Source organism: Heloderma suspectum, chromosome 4, assembly GCF_057233095.1.
Source record: "Heloderma suspectum isolate Gila_16-S chromosome 4, 16-S_ref, whole genome shotgun sequence".
In the NCBI taxonomy this organism is placed as follows: domain Eukaryota; kingdom Metazoa; phylum Chordata; class Lepidosauria; order Squamata; family Helodermatidae; genus Heloderma; species Heloderma suspectum.
Window position 1 is genome coordinate 144,426,211 of NC_139461.1, and position 18,592 is coordinate 144,444,802.

At 41.4% G+C, this 18,592-nt stretch overlaps 2 protein-coding genes across 4 annotated transcripts in view; both read right to left on the reverse strand.

The window, feature by feature from the left end:
* DTD1 (D-aminoacyl-tRNA deacylase 1) overlaps window positions 1–3,158 on the reverse strand; it is a 40,551-nt gene extending 37,393 nt beyond the window's left edge. Inside the window, exon 1 of the mRNA XM_084850763.1 lies at window positions 2,953–3,158. Within this exon, the coding sequence (XP_084706889.1) occupies window positions 2,953–3,109 (157 nt within the window). The 5' untranslated portion in view covers window positions 3,110–3,158. The remainder of the gene's footprint in view (window positions 1–2,952) is intronic.
* Window positions 3,159–5,906: 2,748 nt separating this feature from the next.
* Window positions 5,907–18,592, reverse strand: part of SEC23B (SEC23 homolog B, COPII component) — a 29,891-nt gene continuing 17,205 nt past the window's right edge. For all 3 annotated transcript variants that reach the window (XM_084850758.1, XM_084850760.1, XM_084850761.1), the window contains 9 exons: window positions 17,704–17,793; window positions 15,109–15,215; window positions 14,783–14,936; window positions 11,675–11,752; window positions 11,297–11,458; window positions 10,530–10,616; window positions 9,382–9,537; window positions 7,510–7,575; window positions 5,907–6,620 (listed from right to left, as the gene is read on the reverse strand). In XM_084850758.1, coding sequence (XP_084706884.1) covers window positions 6,531–6,620; window positions 7,510–7,575; window positions 9,382–9,537; window positions 10,530–10,616; window positions 11,297–11,458; window positions 11,675–11,752; window positions 14,783–14,936; window positions 15,109–15,215; window positions 17,704–17,793 — 990 coding nt within the window. In that variant the 3' untranslated portion in view covers window positions 5,907–6,530. The remainder of the gene's footprint in view (window positions 6,621–7,509; window positions 7,576–9,381; window positions 9,538–10,529; window positions 10,617–11,296; window positions 11,459–11,674; window positions 11,753–14,782; window positions 14,937–15,108; window positions 15,216–17,703; window positions 17,794–18,592) is intronic.

Consider the following 18,592-nt stretch of genomic DNA (forward strand, 5'->3'; position numbering starts at 1 on the left):
TACAGCACCATTCTTTGAGCACTGCAGCTGCTGCATGCTGGCGCTTGGTGGGCAGCATCCATCCCTAGGCTCCCTCACAGTCTGCATGCAACAGCACTTGCTGCATTGAAAATTCAAGGTGCTGGGGTTGTATTTTGGCTGCAGGCCACCCAAGACTGTTTTGAGTTTCAGAACAAGGGTTTGGACTAGACTAAAGCTGGCATTAGGTCCCTTGAAACTGCACAATCAATTAAAAAAGGTAAACACCTGCCAGATAAGAGTACCTCTATGAAAGTGCACTTTTGTGCATGATAAAATTGTGGTATCTTTGACATAAATGTCTATCAAAAATAATTGTGCTGTCTATATTCTGGCTGCTGCTTCATCTATACCTGGAATCACTCACTTCTTGACTCTACAGATTAAGGGCACAATCCTATTCAATCCACCCTGAGTACCTGTAAGCCTCAGAGTTCAAGTATCCAAGGTGCCTCCTGCTCTGCATTTTAGCTGGATGAGTGTTTCTACCTGTGTAGCAGAGGCTTTGGGAAGGGGGAAGGAAGGAGGCTGGGGAGGCTTGGAATAGCTTGTATCCCTGCATCCCCAGTCTCCTCTGGCCCTGCCCCACCCCCTGGCATACTCCTTTTCACCCACCTACGAGCTTGCATCTGTGGGCTTACAGAGGCAGCTGGCGTGGTTTTCTCCATGTCAGATGCAAGGGGGCGGGGAGCTTAGACTCCTGGGCCCAACTGCTGTCTCCGGCCTCAGATCCAGGAATCCGAAATATCCTGTGTAGCCCAGATACTGTCTAGGGACCATAGGATTGCTGCCTAAGACTTCAATTTCATATTGAAATTAAAGATCACAGACTTCAATCCCTATGGCCAAACCATAGAAACTGCTTATACTAGATTTACTTAAGAGGGAATGAGGTAGAAACCTAGGAATCTCATTACATCTTCTCCACCAGGGTCCATTCCATGTGGTTAACAAGACCAGATAGATAAATGAGACACACCATGAAAATAAGTATTTATAGTCCTCTTCGTGTCCTCTAGGCACTATATACAGCAACTTTTTCCAAGCTGGTGCCCTCCAGATGTTTTGGACTTCAACTGCCACCAGCATAGGCAATAGACAGGAATGCTGGGAGTTGAAATCCAAAACAACTGGAGGGCACCAAGTTCGGGAAGAGTGATATATAGTAAAGAAAATATTTCAAGTGCACACTGTCAGAAGTACAGGCAAATGTATTCCAAAACAAAGCAAACTTTGATAGGTCTCACAACAAATTTGAATCCATGACAAGTGTCAGTGAGACAGTCCAAGAAACCCACTTATTTTTTAAGAGTAACTACTGACAGTTCATAGAACTTTCCAATAAAATATTGAGAATTCCATTCTTCAGTACACAACACCTTAACAATGTTTTTTAAACACTTCGGAGTTCCTATTCTCAGCCATTTACTTTTCTTTCTTAGCAGGATCATCAAACAATGATTGCAAATAATTATATAATCGAGTTGTGTATGGCGTAAAATTTGGTTTATAAGTTGACACTGTTGTGATGCAAAGGTGTTGCCCCGGTGATCTATATACTGTAGTCTTCGTCAGCCCATCTTCTGAAACAGTTCTGGGAAATCCTCCTCCTTTACCTAAACGCAGAAAGGAAGGTAAGAGCCCCAGTCCATAAGAATTTCTGATAACATGCTTCAGAAGGTATTACAACTGCATTTTTACTGCTCTTCCCAAACATAGTCCAGGATAGAACAACATATTTTAAACATCTATAGATTAGTTAAGAGAAACATTTAAGTTACAATACTGCAGTTCTAGGACTAAACAGATTTGAGAGCATACAGCTGTGAACCAGTTTTACCATAGCTTACATGTATGAAAATCAAGACATTTGCTTCCAAAGCCCTAATTACTACAGCCATACCAGGTTTTGCACAAAAGTCATCATATTAGCTTGAGACAATAAGGGCACAATCCTATGTATGTTTAGACAGAAGAAAGTCCTACTGTAACCCGGTATGCTGGGAGTTGTAGAACTTTCTTCTGTCTAAACGTGCATAGGATGGTGCCCTAAGTGATTAAAAAATCAATTATTCAACATATAGAAAAGCTGCTGTTAGTACAGAAGTTCTGTGCAATGTGAAAACCTGCAAACTTATACACGTTGTTGGCAGCCAATAAAATATGGGTTATTAGGCAAAGCTAATATGGACAAAAACTCCACAGGTAAGGATTTCCTATCATTGTATCTCCACTTTTGCAAATGCTTCATATATTTCTTCCAGGATTAAGATCTACACCTGCTGGGGGGTTTTTGTATCAAACCAGTTACATAGAAATAAGCTCCTCTGTAGTAGAAGAAAACATTAAGACATTTCACAAGGACAACAGCTAATAAAAGTCAAAGCACACACCATGTACCATTAAGACAATCTGAAAGCCCCAAACACTTCAGCAAGAATTTTACCGGACTGGCCATAATTTCATCCTCTTGACCAGTTGCCAGAGGTGAAGAATGCGAAGTGTGGATAGGGGCGAGCGTTTGCAGTTATTTCTCCACTTTCTGTACGATGCAGTAAAATGCTACTCATCGTGTGTAGGGAGTCTTTCTCCTTCTGGCAGGAAGCAGCTTTTTAAAGAAACTGAACCCGTGCGGAGTGTAATCCTCTGAAGTATATTACTTTACTGAATCTTACAGAAAGTAAAGAAAGAAATAATTTCTAGAGCCCCTGCAAGAACTAGGTATGATACATATAAAAATTTCCCTTCGCAAAGGAAAAATACTCCGAACGGAGGAAAATAAATCCTTTTTAAAGCTTTGCATCCTGTGGTGGGTGAGAGATACTCTGTACGTGCTCAGAGACACGCGGATAAAAGCACAAGAGCTTTTCAAGGCAAACCTTCCACGCATAAACAGAGAGGCGAACCCGGGGGTCACACGCGCCGTGAACCTACTAAGCGAGCCCTGCTGCTGCTCCTGCTGCTGCTCCTCGTTTTTGTCTTCCTTCCCCGTGTTCTGCAAGAACTGGACGCCAAAGATGCCGAAAGCGGTCCACGTTCCCACCGCGTAGAGCAGAGCGCTCCTCCGCGCCCAAGACACCGCAGAGGTCATCTTGCGCCGCCCTGGCCTTGCTTCCAGGAGCGACTCGCTTCTTCGATCTGGAGGCCGCAGAATATTTGCTGCTTCCCTATTGGCTAGCCTCTTCGTTCTCGGCCTCCTCTACGCGCTCCGAGCTACGTCATCTTCCACGGCCCACCCCTGAAGCGTCCTCTGGCTGCTTCTGCCATAGACTTACGAAGGTCTTAGACTGATGAGGCTGTAGGTACATGATGGGACTGGCGTTATTTTTTTAACCCCTTTTTATATCTCCCCGAGGCAAAACGGACAGCTGCCCCAACGAAAGATGAGATCTAGGAGGTTAACGTGGCTGTAATTACGCAGCAGCAGAGCCACCTACCCGCGCGCACAAGGCAGAAGCAAAAACAGGAGTCCCTGCTGGGCCTTATTGCGTGTGACAAATAAGCGGCGGCGGCATAGTTTCTAAATACCAATAATCATCCCCAGCTAAGGGCTTCAGTTGAGAGAGCAGGGCTCTTGAAAACTCTGCAATGTAACCCGGTGATAATTATGTTTCAGGCTAGAAGTGTAAAGTGGCAGAGGCTGGGAGAGTAGTAAACGACAACCCTGCAGTGCAGGCAACCCTGCATTGAAGGGAAATGTAATGGACGTTGAAAGCAGCACTGGCGCCGAGAGGAACGGAAGATTCTTTAATGCTGCAGGCCATTTTGCAATTAAAATATTACCCATAATCCCAGTATTTTTTTTCCCATCCGTGAGTGGGAAATTAGCTTGGGGGTGCTCCTCTCCCCCTCATGCTTTCCCCTAAAAACACACGCCTTCAGTCACTCTGTTGACTTGCTTGCCACCAGCCTGGTTGTGCTTTTGCACCAATGAAGCTGAACCTGAATCTTTTACGCTCAGTAGTGACTACTGGAGCAGGGGTAGGCCACACTGGGAAAAGTCTCATGGTTCAACCCCTTTCCACAGGATAATGCATTATCCTTCTGCATAATGCAGAAAGTCCAAACAGTAATGCCTCTATTGTGTGAAAAATAATAAATAGTAATGTATCATTAAATATGCAATGAATATGAACTTGAGCACATCCGGGAGAGAGCGGAGGACAGGAAGGCCTGGCGTGCTATGGTCCATGGGGTCACGAAGAGTCGGACACGACTGAACGACTGAACAACAACAATCATTAAATATATCTCAAAAATCTGTTGCTTGCCTATCTGAGGGGAATCCTTTTCACATCAATTTGTCCACCAATAAACTCTTGATATTGCAGAGGAATCTGGGGCATATTCTATGTACGCAGTCAGTTTTTGTGGGACGCCAGCCAGACTTGCGGGGTCTGTTTCCCCACATAAACTGAAAGCAGGCTCTTAGAACATATCCAAACACTCCCCTAATGGTGTGTGGCTGGGGGAAATGGATAATGGCAGACAAAATATCCATCAGGCACTTTCTCTGCTATTGCCAAACTTCTAATCAGCAAAGCCCAGAATTCCTTACAATTTAGGGACCACTGGAAAAGGGGGAAGTGAGCCCTTCATACTATACATAGAACACTAAATTACAGAACCCTATTGGCTTTCATAGTGTTGCTGTTGTAGATGACAGCCTAGAATGAAGAAAAGCACCATTTTAAAATGGGAGAACAGGAACACAAGATGATGCTTCCATTTCAACAGGGAACTGCATGCATTTGTGCCTGCACACCAGTGGAGCTGACTACTTGTGCAATGGAGAGTTAGTGGTTCTAAAAGCAACCCAAAATAAGCAGAAATGTTAGTTCCAGAATGGGGCAGGTCAGCAGAGATCACAGAAGGGCAACCCAGAAATGAACAGTTCCACTCCTTTATGGCGTTACTTTTAGAACCGCTAACTCGCTGTTGCACAAGTGGTTGGTCTCACTGACACAGTACAATCAGTGGGAGCACACTGATTGTGCTCGGTCGGATACTGCTCTTAGATCACAAGCCTACATTGGCAAGAATGTACTTTTAATTTCTTGACTGTGTTCTATCCTGCATTAACACGCTTGACCCAAAAGAGAACAAGGGGGGCATTTTTTCATCTCTTCTCCTGTGACAACAGACTTAGGGTGGTATTCTGAACATCTAGCCAGGACTTACAAAGGTCTCCCAACAGCAAGTTAGCAGCTGCCTGTAAATGTACTATTTTTGCTGCTCGATACACACCCCCTTTTTCTTCTCCCCTTTTCATGCTACTAGGCCTCTTTCATTCCCAATGGAGAACGCTATCATAAGGAATAGTTGTTTCAGAGATATAATGTTGTAACTAAATGTCCTGCACGCACAAGTAAAAACTAGAACTTTCAAATATAACTAAGCAATTTTAGGAAGGGTGAAGAGTGATATTCATAACAGAACAACTTCTCTTCCCCTTCACCTGCCAACAGCTGAACTGATAACACCATCAGCTTCACCAGCCTTCAGCAGCACCCAGCCCACCTAGAAAAGGTAGAGGCTGTCCAGAAGGGTATACAGAACCCCCCTTTGCAGTGGGGACATAGCTCAGGGGTAGCAGCACGCATGCAGGCGTCCCAAGTTCAATGGCATTTTTGATAGCTTGACTGGGAAAGATCTGCCTGAAACCTTGAGAGTGATTGCCAGACAGTACGATGATCTTAGCCAATCTAAAGCTGCTTATTTATATCAACAAAGTGGAAATCCATACAGCCCCTCTTCCATTATAACCACCTATTCTTTGTGCCTTGTTAAATTTAGTGTTGCGGATAAGAGACATTTTGAAAGGTAAAGCAAGAACATCGGAGTTTTCACCTCCTGCCAAGTATCCAGAGTCTGTGCGCACAGATTTAAAGTTTACAGCTATATTAAACAGCTCATAAAAGCAGAACACCAAACACTCTGAAAAGGTTGGGACTTCTTCCCTAAAACTATTTACAACCTCTATTCAGTTACATTTTAAGATGCTCATGCTAATAGTTTCACTGCATCGACCTAAGCTAGACAATTAAGATTGGTAACATGAATGTAGATTTTATTTCCCCTCCCTCCCTCTCTCTCTCCCCCCCCGCTCTCTCTCTCTCTATATATATATATATATGTATGTATGTATGTGTATTATATACACACACACAGTGGCAAACTGGATACAGCACCAAGTATTAACACTCTCAGTTTTTATTTTAAGTACAATTGCAGAAAAATGAATTACACTGAACAGTATAGGTGTTATAAGTCATTGTCTTGGAATAGCTACATGAATCAAAAAAGAACTGGCAGAATGGAGACAAAAGGAACACCAATAACTTAAATCTAAAATACAAAAAATTCCCCTTACATGTTTATTACATGGAATTATTAAAAATCTGACTTAAAAGAGGGGAAGGAATGTTATTAGTTTCTTGGCAGATTGTGATTAATCAGCAGCATGATTCAATTAGTTGATTGATTTTTTAGACTTCCTTAGAAGATCAAAATTATGATGCACTTGAAACAGCCAGCTTCTTGAGATGGTCCATGAATACCTGCAGACTAACGTCATCTGTTAGGATTGGGGCACCAGATTCCTGGAATAAGAAGTTGCAGTTTAGCTGACATATCTGGTAGGAAAATGGGACAGATGAAGCTAGCAACACTAGCTCTGCTATTGACCCACATTATAGTTTTTATTCTCATTTCTTACCCAACCATTTCCATGCCTTACATTTAATAGACTAAAGGCGCAATCCTATGGGGATGGCCATCAGCATCCAAACCCGGAGGCTCATGGCTATCCAACACAGAGCAGGAGGAGCAGCTGACAGGATCTTCCCCTCCTCGCTCCTCCCGCTCTGCATTTCCACTAGACGGGCTTTTCTGCTCGTCTAGCTGAGGCATCAGGGAAGGGGAGGGCAGGAGGCTGGAGAATTCTCAGTAAGCCAGCCTCCCCAGTCCCCTCCCCTCCCTTCCCTTGGGAATGCTCCCTTTACCTTCCTTTTGAGGTCACTTTTGCGACCTCAGAGAAGCTGCTCATGTGGTTCTCTGTGCCAGCTGCAAGGGGGAGAGGGAGGGGGTGGGGAGCTCGGACTCCTGGGTCAGAGTTTGGAGCGTTGACTCCAACCTCAGATCCAGGAATCCAAACTATTCTATAGCCCCAGACGCTGTCTAGGGGCCCACAGGATTGCTCTCTTAAATAGTCATGTTGACATAGATTTTTTTCTACAACCCTGCAGAATGTCCTAGATCTAGGTTGTGCAATTTTGGTTCACACTCCTTATAGCATATTGGCTGTCCTACAGCTATTGGAGGCTTGGAGGAATTTCCCAGATGATGAAAACCAAGACTCCTGAAGACTCTCCCAAAGCAAGTGACATACTTACATGCCTGCTCCCGAACTAGTTTGATGTGATGTTTGATGCATGAGTGCATGTACAGGGAGGGAACATAAACTTCAAGTATAGGTACTTCATTACTTACTTGTCCCCATGCATAGAGATTATTATGAGTCTGAGAAGGATTCACTTTAGACAAGAGAAACCGTGCCTGTAAAAGCCAAAATGAGAACATAGCTTAGATGTGATACAATAGCAAATGTCAAGATTACACCCTAAATGTCCACATGAATCGGCCAAGTGATCTGTATACCTCCCCTAACACAGCTCAGGTTAGATTAACAGGGAATATTTGCAGAAAAAGGGAAATTTATCTTAGAAGGAAGGAAAGCACACTTTCAAAGAATAGTTTCTTGGAGGATGGTCTCTGCCTCTACCAGAAACAGACTGTTGGTATTTAATATCACAAATGAATACTGGCATATTAAGTAATGGGGAAGATGTCTACTGAAGAAGGGACAAGAAATCTCTTACAGATGAAATCAGAGCTGAAGCAATACATGCCCTGGGAAGCTCCAGACTGGACTAATGTCCTCAACTTGTTTGCGAACTTCAAGTAATTCAAATCACAGTCTGCTTATTAAGGATGCAAGCAAATGGCAGTATGTAGCACCTGTCTTGACAGACCTGCCCTGGCTCCCAATTTGTTTCCAAGCACCATTGAAAATGCTGGTGTTAGCTTTTAAAACCCTAAGTGGCCTGGATCCACCTTCTCTTAGGAACACCTCCTCCTGTCCTGTATGAGACCCTTCAGACATCAGGATCATTTGAGGGGGCTCTGCTTAAGAGTTGCATCACTGTTGAAGCTAGACTGATGACAAGGAACAAGACCTTTTCTGTGGTCACACTTCTACTGCGGAACACTCTTCCCAAAGCAGCACAGCAACCCAGCCAACTGTTGACTTTTAGACAACACTCCTGTTTCAAGAGGCCTTGGGAGTGGGAGGTAACGTCTTATGGGAGACGTGGCTTGTGGTTTTGTATCTGCCAGAAAGATGTTTATGTTATTTTGCTGATTGGTTGTTTGATTGCCTGTGGCTTTTATATGACATTTTATATTGATACCATTGGTTTTATTTTTAATACCATAATGGTTTGCCACCTTCAGGACTCTGTAGAGTCATATTTGGCAGGATAGAAATCTTAAAATAAAATCCCAGTGAAAATTGTATAAGCTGACAGGATAGCAACCTAAGGGAATTCCTGCTGTTTAGGTACTGATGGAGAAAAAGAAGCATCAACTGTGAGGTGGATGAATATCTGGTATGAAATGAAAGCATATGTATAGATTATGCAGTGGCTCCAGTTCACAAGGGGGGAGTGCAGATGTATGGCCCAGCAAAGTTGTTACGTGAACTCATTGTTCAAAAGTCCTCAGAGGAATGATAGGATATGAATGAATTCATAAACCCTTCCAAAACAATCCTGCAATGACCAATCGATAGAACATTTCCTTAACTCCAAGATTTTGGCATTCTAAGCAATGACCAGTGGAATGTTTATTTTCCCAGACATTTTAGCATTTTAGACTTTTAGCTTTGCTGTTTTAAATCTGTGTTTTAAATCCCTGCACTGCTGCTAGGTTTCATTCTGGTTTCATTCTGGTTGTATTGTTTACTGTGGTTTTAATGTTTTATATATTTTGTATTGTTTTATTGTGTGCTCTTTGGTTTTAATTTTTGTGAACCGCCCAGAGAGCTTTGGCTATTGGGCGGTATAGAAATGGAATGAATGAATGAATAAATAAATATTTTTCAATGCAAGAAACATACAGTACATGTTATACCACATCTTCATTAATAAATAACCTAACAGAAAGCATAACTGGTGAAGACAGAGCAGAGTGCTTTCACACTCTACATGAGGGCTAAGCACTTGGGACACATTCAAAATCTACTTCCAGATATACTTTTGCCAAATTTCTTCACACATCTTGCTTTGTAAAGCTGTGCCTTACCTGACTGCTCCCATGCTCTGTGTTAATGTAACGTGGCATTGGAAATCTTGTATGCAGGATTTCTTGAGCATCATCCAATGGAGCTTGCAGTAAATGCTTGAAGTTTTCATATTCAGGCATATCTTGATAGCCAGCTTTACGCCACTGGGCAATAGTCTTATTGTGAAAGAAATAAGGGAGGGGGAAATCAATCAAAGTGTTCCCATCAGGACTTCACATTTTATAACACTCACCTTCCTTCTGTTACAAGACTATTCCACTTTTATTATTAGGTACTGGCAGACAAGCGTGTGTCTTTACTGCCTAATTTAGTTCTAATTTGTATTCAAGTGCAAAATCCTTATCTATGTTTCAGTCCACAATCTGATAAAAATCAATGGAGCTGAGAAATGCGACCCAACTATTTAAAAATTAAAAAAAACTTGTCTGGAAGCACCCACAGAAATAGTATTTAAATGTTACATGTCTCTTAAGCAACAGATGCTTTCATTTTAAATCTTGCACTGTACTAGTGCTAACCCCCTTCAGAGGCGATGGTGCTTAATCTTGTTCACAAAGGAGAAGCAAGGCCTTTGGGGAGGGAAAGGAGCCCTTTCCAGCCCCACCCCGCCCACTTGCTGCTGTTGTTATTTGATAACATCCCTCCATCCCCAAGCAGACAGTCGTGAAAAACCTGGTGAAATTTTTCAGGCTTTGTCATGTTCACCCAGATGCTCCAATTAGCTGCAGAAGTGGGAGAAATTCCTACCAGTCACACCTTTATGTTTATTTTGTTTGTAATAATGGTGGCAGTGGATGGGCAGTTGCCCTTTTGGAGTGAGAGCAGGATAATCGTAGGTTAACTGTGAGTTGTTTAACCCATGAATAACCCACAGCATCCAGGTTTGCACAACACGGAACAACCTCTGATCAGGTTGATTATGCAAAGTAGCAGTGACACGTGCCAGGCACGCAACCTGCCAAATCACGGGTTAATTAACCCACCCATGACTTGCCACCGTTACATGTGAACCAGGTCATAGGTTCTGGAAATAAGAATAAAGCCTATGTGAAAGATCATAAAACAGAGAAGATTTTTCAAGGAACTCCTTGTCATTCACACAACTCAGGCAGACCTCAGCCTGGAAAAAAGGTTACTTGCACATTACCTCACCAAGGTAGATAACAATCTGGAAAAAGGTATCCATCAGCAGTATCCTGTCAGCAAGAATGCTGCTGCTATCCAAAAGTACAGGCTAGAAGCAGCAAAAAAGGGGGGAAAGTTAATCACTAGCAGAGAAGATTGCCTTACCAAGCAGCTTTCACCAGATTTCATCTTTTGAAACAACTACATAACTAAATATAAAAATAGGCTGTGTACTCGTACAAAAAATGAACTTTCCATTCTCAAGCGATGCCCTATCCAAGGGAAAATCATGATCTAAGATGTGTTTTTAAAAATACTATCTTTACTGCTATCATGAATTCATAGCTGTGTCTTAATAATATGTTGGTGTCTTCCACTCAAGTAAGAAAGATATATTTGGCACATTTATTAACAGTAGATATAAAAAATCCTGGACCCCAGAATTTGAGAGGAGTGACCCTCATACACTTTGTTCCTCCTTCAAAATATTGTCACACAGATTGCCTATCAGGGGTTTTCCCAGCTGACTCTGGGAGATTTTCTTCTAACAACTGTGGATGCAACACACGCTCCACCATTTGGCAAGATTTCACTGAAATGTGAAATTGACAGCGGGGGCGGGGGGAGGGATAGTCAAATGCAATGAGGGATGGGGGGTCAAGTAAGGATCTAACAGAAGATTTTTTATATTCCAGAATTTGAGATATTTAACCTTTTGGGTGGGCCAGGGGTACAGAATGAACTACAGAAACATTTACTAAGATTTAGCTCTGAAAGAAAAGGAATCACCTCGGGTGGTCCATAGAATGAATAAGAATAGAGTATAGGCTGGATCATGATGAGGGACTGGGTCAGGTCCTGTCTGGCAAAGTGATGGCGGTAATAGGAAGATTCATCTGGACTGTTATTGAACACTTGAAGGAATGGAGATCGTCGCAAATGGAACATGAACTACAGGGGACACAAAACAGCAGAAAAGTCATTGTAACTCTAATCAAAGCCATTGCCTCCCTCTTCATTTGTGTTGCCCTTCACTGACTTGATTCAAAGACTGATATGCAAACAAACAAAAGTTTCATGTTTGTCTGATAATCACAGAAGTGGAGCTCCACTGCTATCTCCTATCAACTGTTCTACATTTTTAAAACTTTGAGAAAATAATCTTACCTGGGGATACAGAGAGAATGAATCTGACAATCTAAAAGAGTTTGGGTCATCCTTGTTGTATTGTCCAAACTTCTGGCACTGTTGGAGTAATACGTAAATCTCAATAATCCCTTAAATACTTCAAATAATATTACAAATAATACTTTACAACAAGGAAGATAAATAGATCACCTGCAGTGATATTACTAAGAACTAAAAAAATATTTATTGCACAACAGAAGAAAATCAAACTTGTCACATAAATGGGCACATTTAATAAAGAGGTCTAGTTTCAAAATTACTGTGGAGAAAATTGCTTCCAAGATCATCAAGTGTTTATCACATTGATTGCATTACATTATGCATCCACACTATGTTTTTCTGTACAAGGCTACAAAACTCTCAGGCATTCTATGATACATAGATCCAGCTCACATATCATGCTGCAATTCCTGGGTCATTTAACCCAGGAATTGTCAGAGATGAGCGAAGCAACAAGCACGCTGCCTCTTGTGTGCTCGTCATTTCCACTTTCAATTAACAACCCAGGAGCACCCCATTCCTGAGTTGTTTTGTGTCATGTGAACCCAGAAACTCTGGGTTGTTTATGGGTTAGATAATGCAGAGAACCCTACAATTGCCCATGGTTTGTTGTTGAGTTAACTCTGAGTTTTTTTAACACATAAACAACCCAGAGTTTCTGGGTTTGCACATCACAAAACAATCCAGGAACAGATTAGTCAGAAGTTGAAATGAGAAGCACATAGGAGGCAGCGTGCTTGTCACTGGCAATTCTTGGATTAAACAATTTAGGAATTGCAGTGTGTCATAGGCTCAATCTATAAATCTGACAGTTTAGCTTAATAGCCGGCTTCGGACAAGCCAAAATATGAACAAGCATTTTGCCCATGCATTCACCGCCTTTGCTTCTCCCGTCACGTGATCCATAAATAAGCTGGGCAATCTCTAATCAGCCATAGTTTTCAGTTTCATGTGAACCTGGAAACTATGGTTACCAGCTTTGGAACAAACTGGGATGTTATAGTTTCCTAGTTTGGAAACAATAAGAAACTATGGCTAGATATTCTCCCCACCCCCAGACAAAAATGGTGCATGCGCAAATTGCACATTTGTATTTCAGCTTGATAAAACTAGATATTATAAAACAAAGTAAGCCACTGAATTGTCTGAAACAATAAACCATGGTCTGCAATCAGCTGGCAAATCTGAATTAAGAAAGCACAGTTTAACATGAGTTTGCAAATCATGGTTTGATGTGATGTCTGAATAGACAAATCTCTGCCTCTGGAGGCACCGCACCCAGGGATTGGGGTGCTGAGCATATGAAAAACAAAAGCAGTCAAGCTGCTCAAAACCGTGATTTGCCTCTTGTATGGTTGAAGCGCTAAGTTTTTGTTCTGATTAAATATCTTACAACAGGGGTGAGCAACTTGAGGCCCTCCTGATGTTTTAGCCTACAACTCCCATCATCCATCATTGGCTATGCTAGGGCTGATGGAAGTTGTAGGCCAAAACATCTGGAGGGCCAAAGGTTGCCCACCCCTGTCTTATAGTGTGTCTCAATTCAGAGATATTAAGAGAACTTCAGAGGGCTCCCTCCCCTTGCCCCACTTCCACACATAGGTTCCCTGGTCTTACTGTCTGAATTGGGAAATTCTGGTCAGCAGTCCCCTCAAAATTATAGGTTGCAAACCCACTTCAAACCACAATTTCAAATTGTGGTTTGGAGGTAAGGGGCTAACCAATTTGATGACCTTTCATCAACAGGTGAAACTTTGTTTTTGTTTAGACAGGCCTTTGCCCTATCCAATTGATTCATTTTATTTGGTACTGTGTCTGTCGTTTCATGCTAGCTTTAACTAGCCACTGTTTACTGTTTCATTAGTTTACTGATGGTGTATTTTGGATTAATTTACTGTTAGCAATCCTGTGCATGTTCTCATGGGAAAGTGGGATATACATGTAACATAATATATGTAAGCCACAGCAAACCAGGAAGTGGAGGAGGAAACCTGTGTATGAGGGGAAGGTGGTAGGGGAAAGAGTGAATATGCGAGTCTGTAAGGGTATGCCTGACCAAAGTTTGGTGCTATGTCTGAACTAAGCAATATTACACAGGATACTTAAGTTGTAGAAAGAAGAACATTTACAGTTAAAAGACTACCCTAAGACGGCAATGTAAGTATAGTAGCTTTTCTCATTATGGTATTAATTATTACATTTTACAAGAGACTTCTCATTTTGTAATTTGAGATCTCAGGTTTTTGTAGTGACTATCTGTGGTGGTGAGCTTACACAAGCTCTTGAAAATTACAATTTGGGATGAGTACACCATGAAATGTGTGTAACTTAGTAAGACCTTTGACAAAGTACTAAATTGTCTTGTCTAAATGGATTTTTCTGGACAAAACACTAGACTAGTGTTACATGAACAACCTGTGGGTTTGCAGACTTCCCCACCCCTGGGGTGTGACCACAAGGAGATCAGAAACATTCCAGTACCAGAGGCAGTGAGCCCATGTACACCAGTTGCTGGGGACAATGGGTGGGATGGTGCTGTTGCACTCATGTGTCCTGCTTGTGGGTTCCTGGTCAACAGCTGATTGGCCACTGTGTGAACAGAATGCTGGACTAGATGGACCTGTGGTCTGATCCAGCATGACTCTTCTTATGTTCTTAAGCATTCACTTCCACTTTTAAACTAAACAGAATTCCCTATTCAGAATTCAGGGGAATTTTGGTTAGTTTAAATTATGTTGAGTTCAAACAAGCCAGGAACAAATCATGTTGTAAGAACCTGACCTGTTTATTAACTGTAGTCTAAATTAACCAAATTTTCCCAATTTGGGCATTATGGGAAACTCTGGCTAGCAAATGCTTCTGCTTGTCTCCTTGTGACCACACCAGAAGAGGGGAGCACACAAGTCCAAGGCTTGTGTAGGTTTGGCTGTGTGACACTACATCACTGTTTACTGTTATGGCGAATGTTTCAGGTTTAGCCCGTGGGTATAAAATGGATTGTTCAAATGTTATTTCAAACCCCCCAGGCTCAGAAAACACAAATGTTTACATTCTCAAAAGTTGAGGCTTACAATTGATCACACTCACAAGTCTGATTAGCTGCCTGTCCAGCCATCGCAAGACATCAGGCCCCTCCTCTGTCTCAGCTCGGTAGACACCCAGTCGGGCCATCAAGACAGCGGCTGCTTCTTGGTCAAATGCAGCTTCTATGTGCTGCAGTTGACTCTGTGCATCTGCCCAGCTAATAATAATGGCAAGAATTAGCATATGTACACTTTTAAAGATAAAAGGCAACCCAGAACTCCATCCCAGTTCCCTGCAGAAGACTGTGCTCATGCCACAAAATAACACCATCTATTCAACATAAGCATAAAGCCAACACAACAAGCCTACTTATCACACGTTGTTCTCACTTTCTAGCAACGGTTGTCACACGAATGCGCCTTTGTGTACTGGAATGCTGATAATGCGTAACAAACTGGACAGCTCCTCTGCCACCCTGAGGTATTGGTGCGTTGTGCTGAAAATCAGACAGGCAGAAGTGGTCTTTAAGGGGCAAGTTCTATTTCAAAGGCAGGTTGAAAATATGCAGAGTTCCAGTACAGAAACAAAATGAAAGCAGCATATTATTCTCAAAGTCAACCGTTGACAAATGGGAATCTTGGAGTCACCAGAAAATAGAAGTATTGAGGTGCAATGCCAAGAGTAATTAGAACTACACTAAAAGTGAAGTTTTGACCATGTTTGCCAGAGGTGAGGCCCATTGAGCTCAATGAGCCTTACTCCTAGTAAGTGTGCTTAGAACTGAAGCCTGAGGGAGGTCTGAATAAGTGCACTATGAGAAATATTATGATTAGTGAGGGAAAATACAAGGAAAAGAAAATAAGGATGCAGCTAGGAACAGGAAGGTGGTCTCCAAAGAACCATATTTTCTAAGCATGAAATATTGTCCAATGAGACTTCCGGTTGGAACCAATGTCGCCCTGGCAGCATCCCACAGGCTCTCCGTGGGAGCTTTCTCAAACAGCTTTTTAAAAGGTTGAAAAACCTTTTCATCTCCCCCCTGGAATTAAAAGGGGGGGCAAGGCAGCATCTGGATAACATCTTGGAGAAAAGTAACCCACACGAGGCAGTGGGGGGGCTGGATTCCAGGATTATCTCCCCAGAGCTTTACCAATGCAAAAAGCTGTTCTGAAACCCCTATTTAATAGGAGAAAACAGGGCTGAAGTGTTCCATTGTAATATATGCTTTAAGAAATATCAACAACTCCTGAGGAATGATTTAAGAAATATTAACAATATTTGAGAACATCTGAGGACCTGCAATATCTGTTTGAAGAGAAACATGGCTACATCAAGGAGAAGAAAGGGGCTGGCATCACCGCCAACTCCCCCCCGTACCTCCTGTGTCAAAAGCTTCGAAAACAGAAGATATAGAGGAATTATTTACTCTGATAAAGACTTTCTCTTCGCAATTTACGGAGCAAGTCAAAAGGTTGGATTTAATTCAAAATTCCATCACCACCTTGCAAGGAGCTGTGGATCTAATTAATACGTTTTGGCAAAAAATGGAGATGAAAATTAACGAGCTAGAAGACTGAGTGGCAGGGAATGAAACTACGACACAAGTTTGTTTTAAAAATGTCTCTTCACAGAATTTCTCAACTTGAGGCCTTCACGTGCAGATCCAATGTATGTATTACTAGGATTAAAAATCTGTCTAATGATGTAAAATTGCCTATTTTTGTGGATAAACTTTTGCATGAGATACTCGCTGTCCCATCTGATTATTTACTTGATATTGAGCAGGCATTTTGTGTGCCAAATGCTAAAGGGACTGACTATACGATCATAATTCAATTTGCAAAAGTCACCACAAAGAATTATATCCTGCGTTTGGCAAGAGAGGGTGGAAGCCTTTTCTGGAAACAAGATAAAGTTATATGTTATTTCCAGACTACATCAAAGAGGTGGTGAATAAAAGAAGGCAATTCATCAAAGCGAAAAATATAGCAAAACAAATGAACTTACAGTATTACTTAAAATATCCTGCTACACTTTGCATTGTGTCTGAAGGTCAGAAGAAGTTTCTAAATCATGAAATGGTGGAGGCATGGCTGAACGTAAAAATGCGTGAGATTGCTGTTACAACCCCATGAACTGGAATCTTTAAACAAGCTCTGTTTATGTTTAGTCTACATGATCCAGGCTAGGTCAGAAGACAAATGATTGTACATATATTCGTTTATTCTTTCTTTCTTTCTTTCTTCTTTCTTTCTTTCTTTCTCTCTCTCTCTCTCTCTCTTTCTTTTTTTTCTTTCTTTCTTCCAAAATAGATATGATATGCTGTATTGAAATATATTGTTTGAGGGTGTATTGTGCACATGCATTTATATATCTAATATAAAATGTATTACTGATTGTTGAAGGTTTATTTTAAGTTTTATTATATAACACTATATTTCTTTTTAATCATCATCATCATTATTATTATTAATATAGGCTACTGGGAATGAACTGTAGGCCTGTTTCTTTGATATAAGATTGATGATATGATATTGAAATGTAAGGTTGTTTATTAAACTGTAGATTGTTAATGTTATAGATATAGTTTTTAAAAGAGAATGGCATCAGAGGCCGGGGGGGTATTGGAGTTTAAACTTAATCCTTTAAAGGGGAGGGGGAGGGAAAGGGAAATAAATTTATTTTCTTTTTCTTTACTTCTTTTCCTCTTTCTTTTTCTTTTTGTTATTGTTGTGTCCTCATAAGAATATTGTACTGCTGGGAAATTGTAGTATTGATCAGGTTGCTGGTATTCTTGGTATTGTTTATTTCATTTATAAAGATCAAATAAATAAAAAATATATTAAAAAAGAAATATTGTCCAACGAAACAGCAGTTACAATTTCTGGATAGGCAATTCGCTCAGCTTTAGTAGCACACAGCTAGAAATGTCTCAAAATGTGTGCATGACATTACAGGCAAAGAAATGAAAAGGACAGGCTCACCTGATTTACTACTTCAAAATAAATTGCAAGTGTCATGGTGGGATCAAGGCTACAAATTTTCCACTGGCATGTGCCACCAATCCCAAGTTCCTAAAAAAGAAACAAAAAACATCCAGGTTTTATTTTACCTCAGCCAGTTAAATCCATTTACATTACAGCTACAGGATGTGATCTATAGCACATCTTTTATTTGCAGATTCATATGCTGGCTAAAGAACTAGCGCATAACATGAATCCTAAGGTCAGCACCAAATAGCTTGTAATGGTCAGATGCCTAGCTGGGTGCGGGAAAACGATCTGGCCTCTCCCATCTACCAGCAGCTTCATTTGCTATGAAGACGTTCTCCTCTGCTCCAGCCAGAATAACTGAAGTGGCCATAAACTCAGTTAATGCCCCCCTCCCTTCGCCAGTCAGGTCTCTGTGATACACATGACAACAGTGTGCTGATCAAGTCCTGGATGAGAAGATGCTTTGCCACTCCTGGATCTGAGACTCAGCAGCTACACAAAGAAATCCAATGGCAACCAGGGAATCTTAGGTGGGGCTGAGGGGTGGGATGAAAAGAGGAGACCCTTCCTATATCCCATCACTAAACCTAACTAGTAGTGTCTCCATGCCCCTCAACTCTCCCCTCCTCCACTCACTAACTGACCTCCTAAACAGGTAACAGTCACAATGCTTAAGAAATGCAGAGTTAAAAACTAATTTGCAAATTATGTAACAGCAAAACATGCTACATAGTATTAAAATGCTGAGTACAGAGAAGTGTAAACGAGAAAAAAATGAAAATTAGAAGAAATCAATCAAGGACAGCCAAACAGTTCACAAAGGGCTCAATCTGAAGGGGCATAAACAAAATCAATGCTTCTCAGTAAACTTATTCAAGAA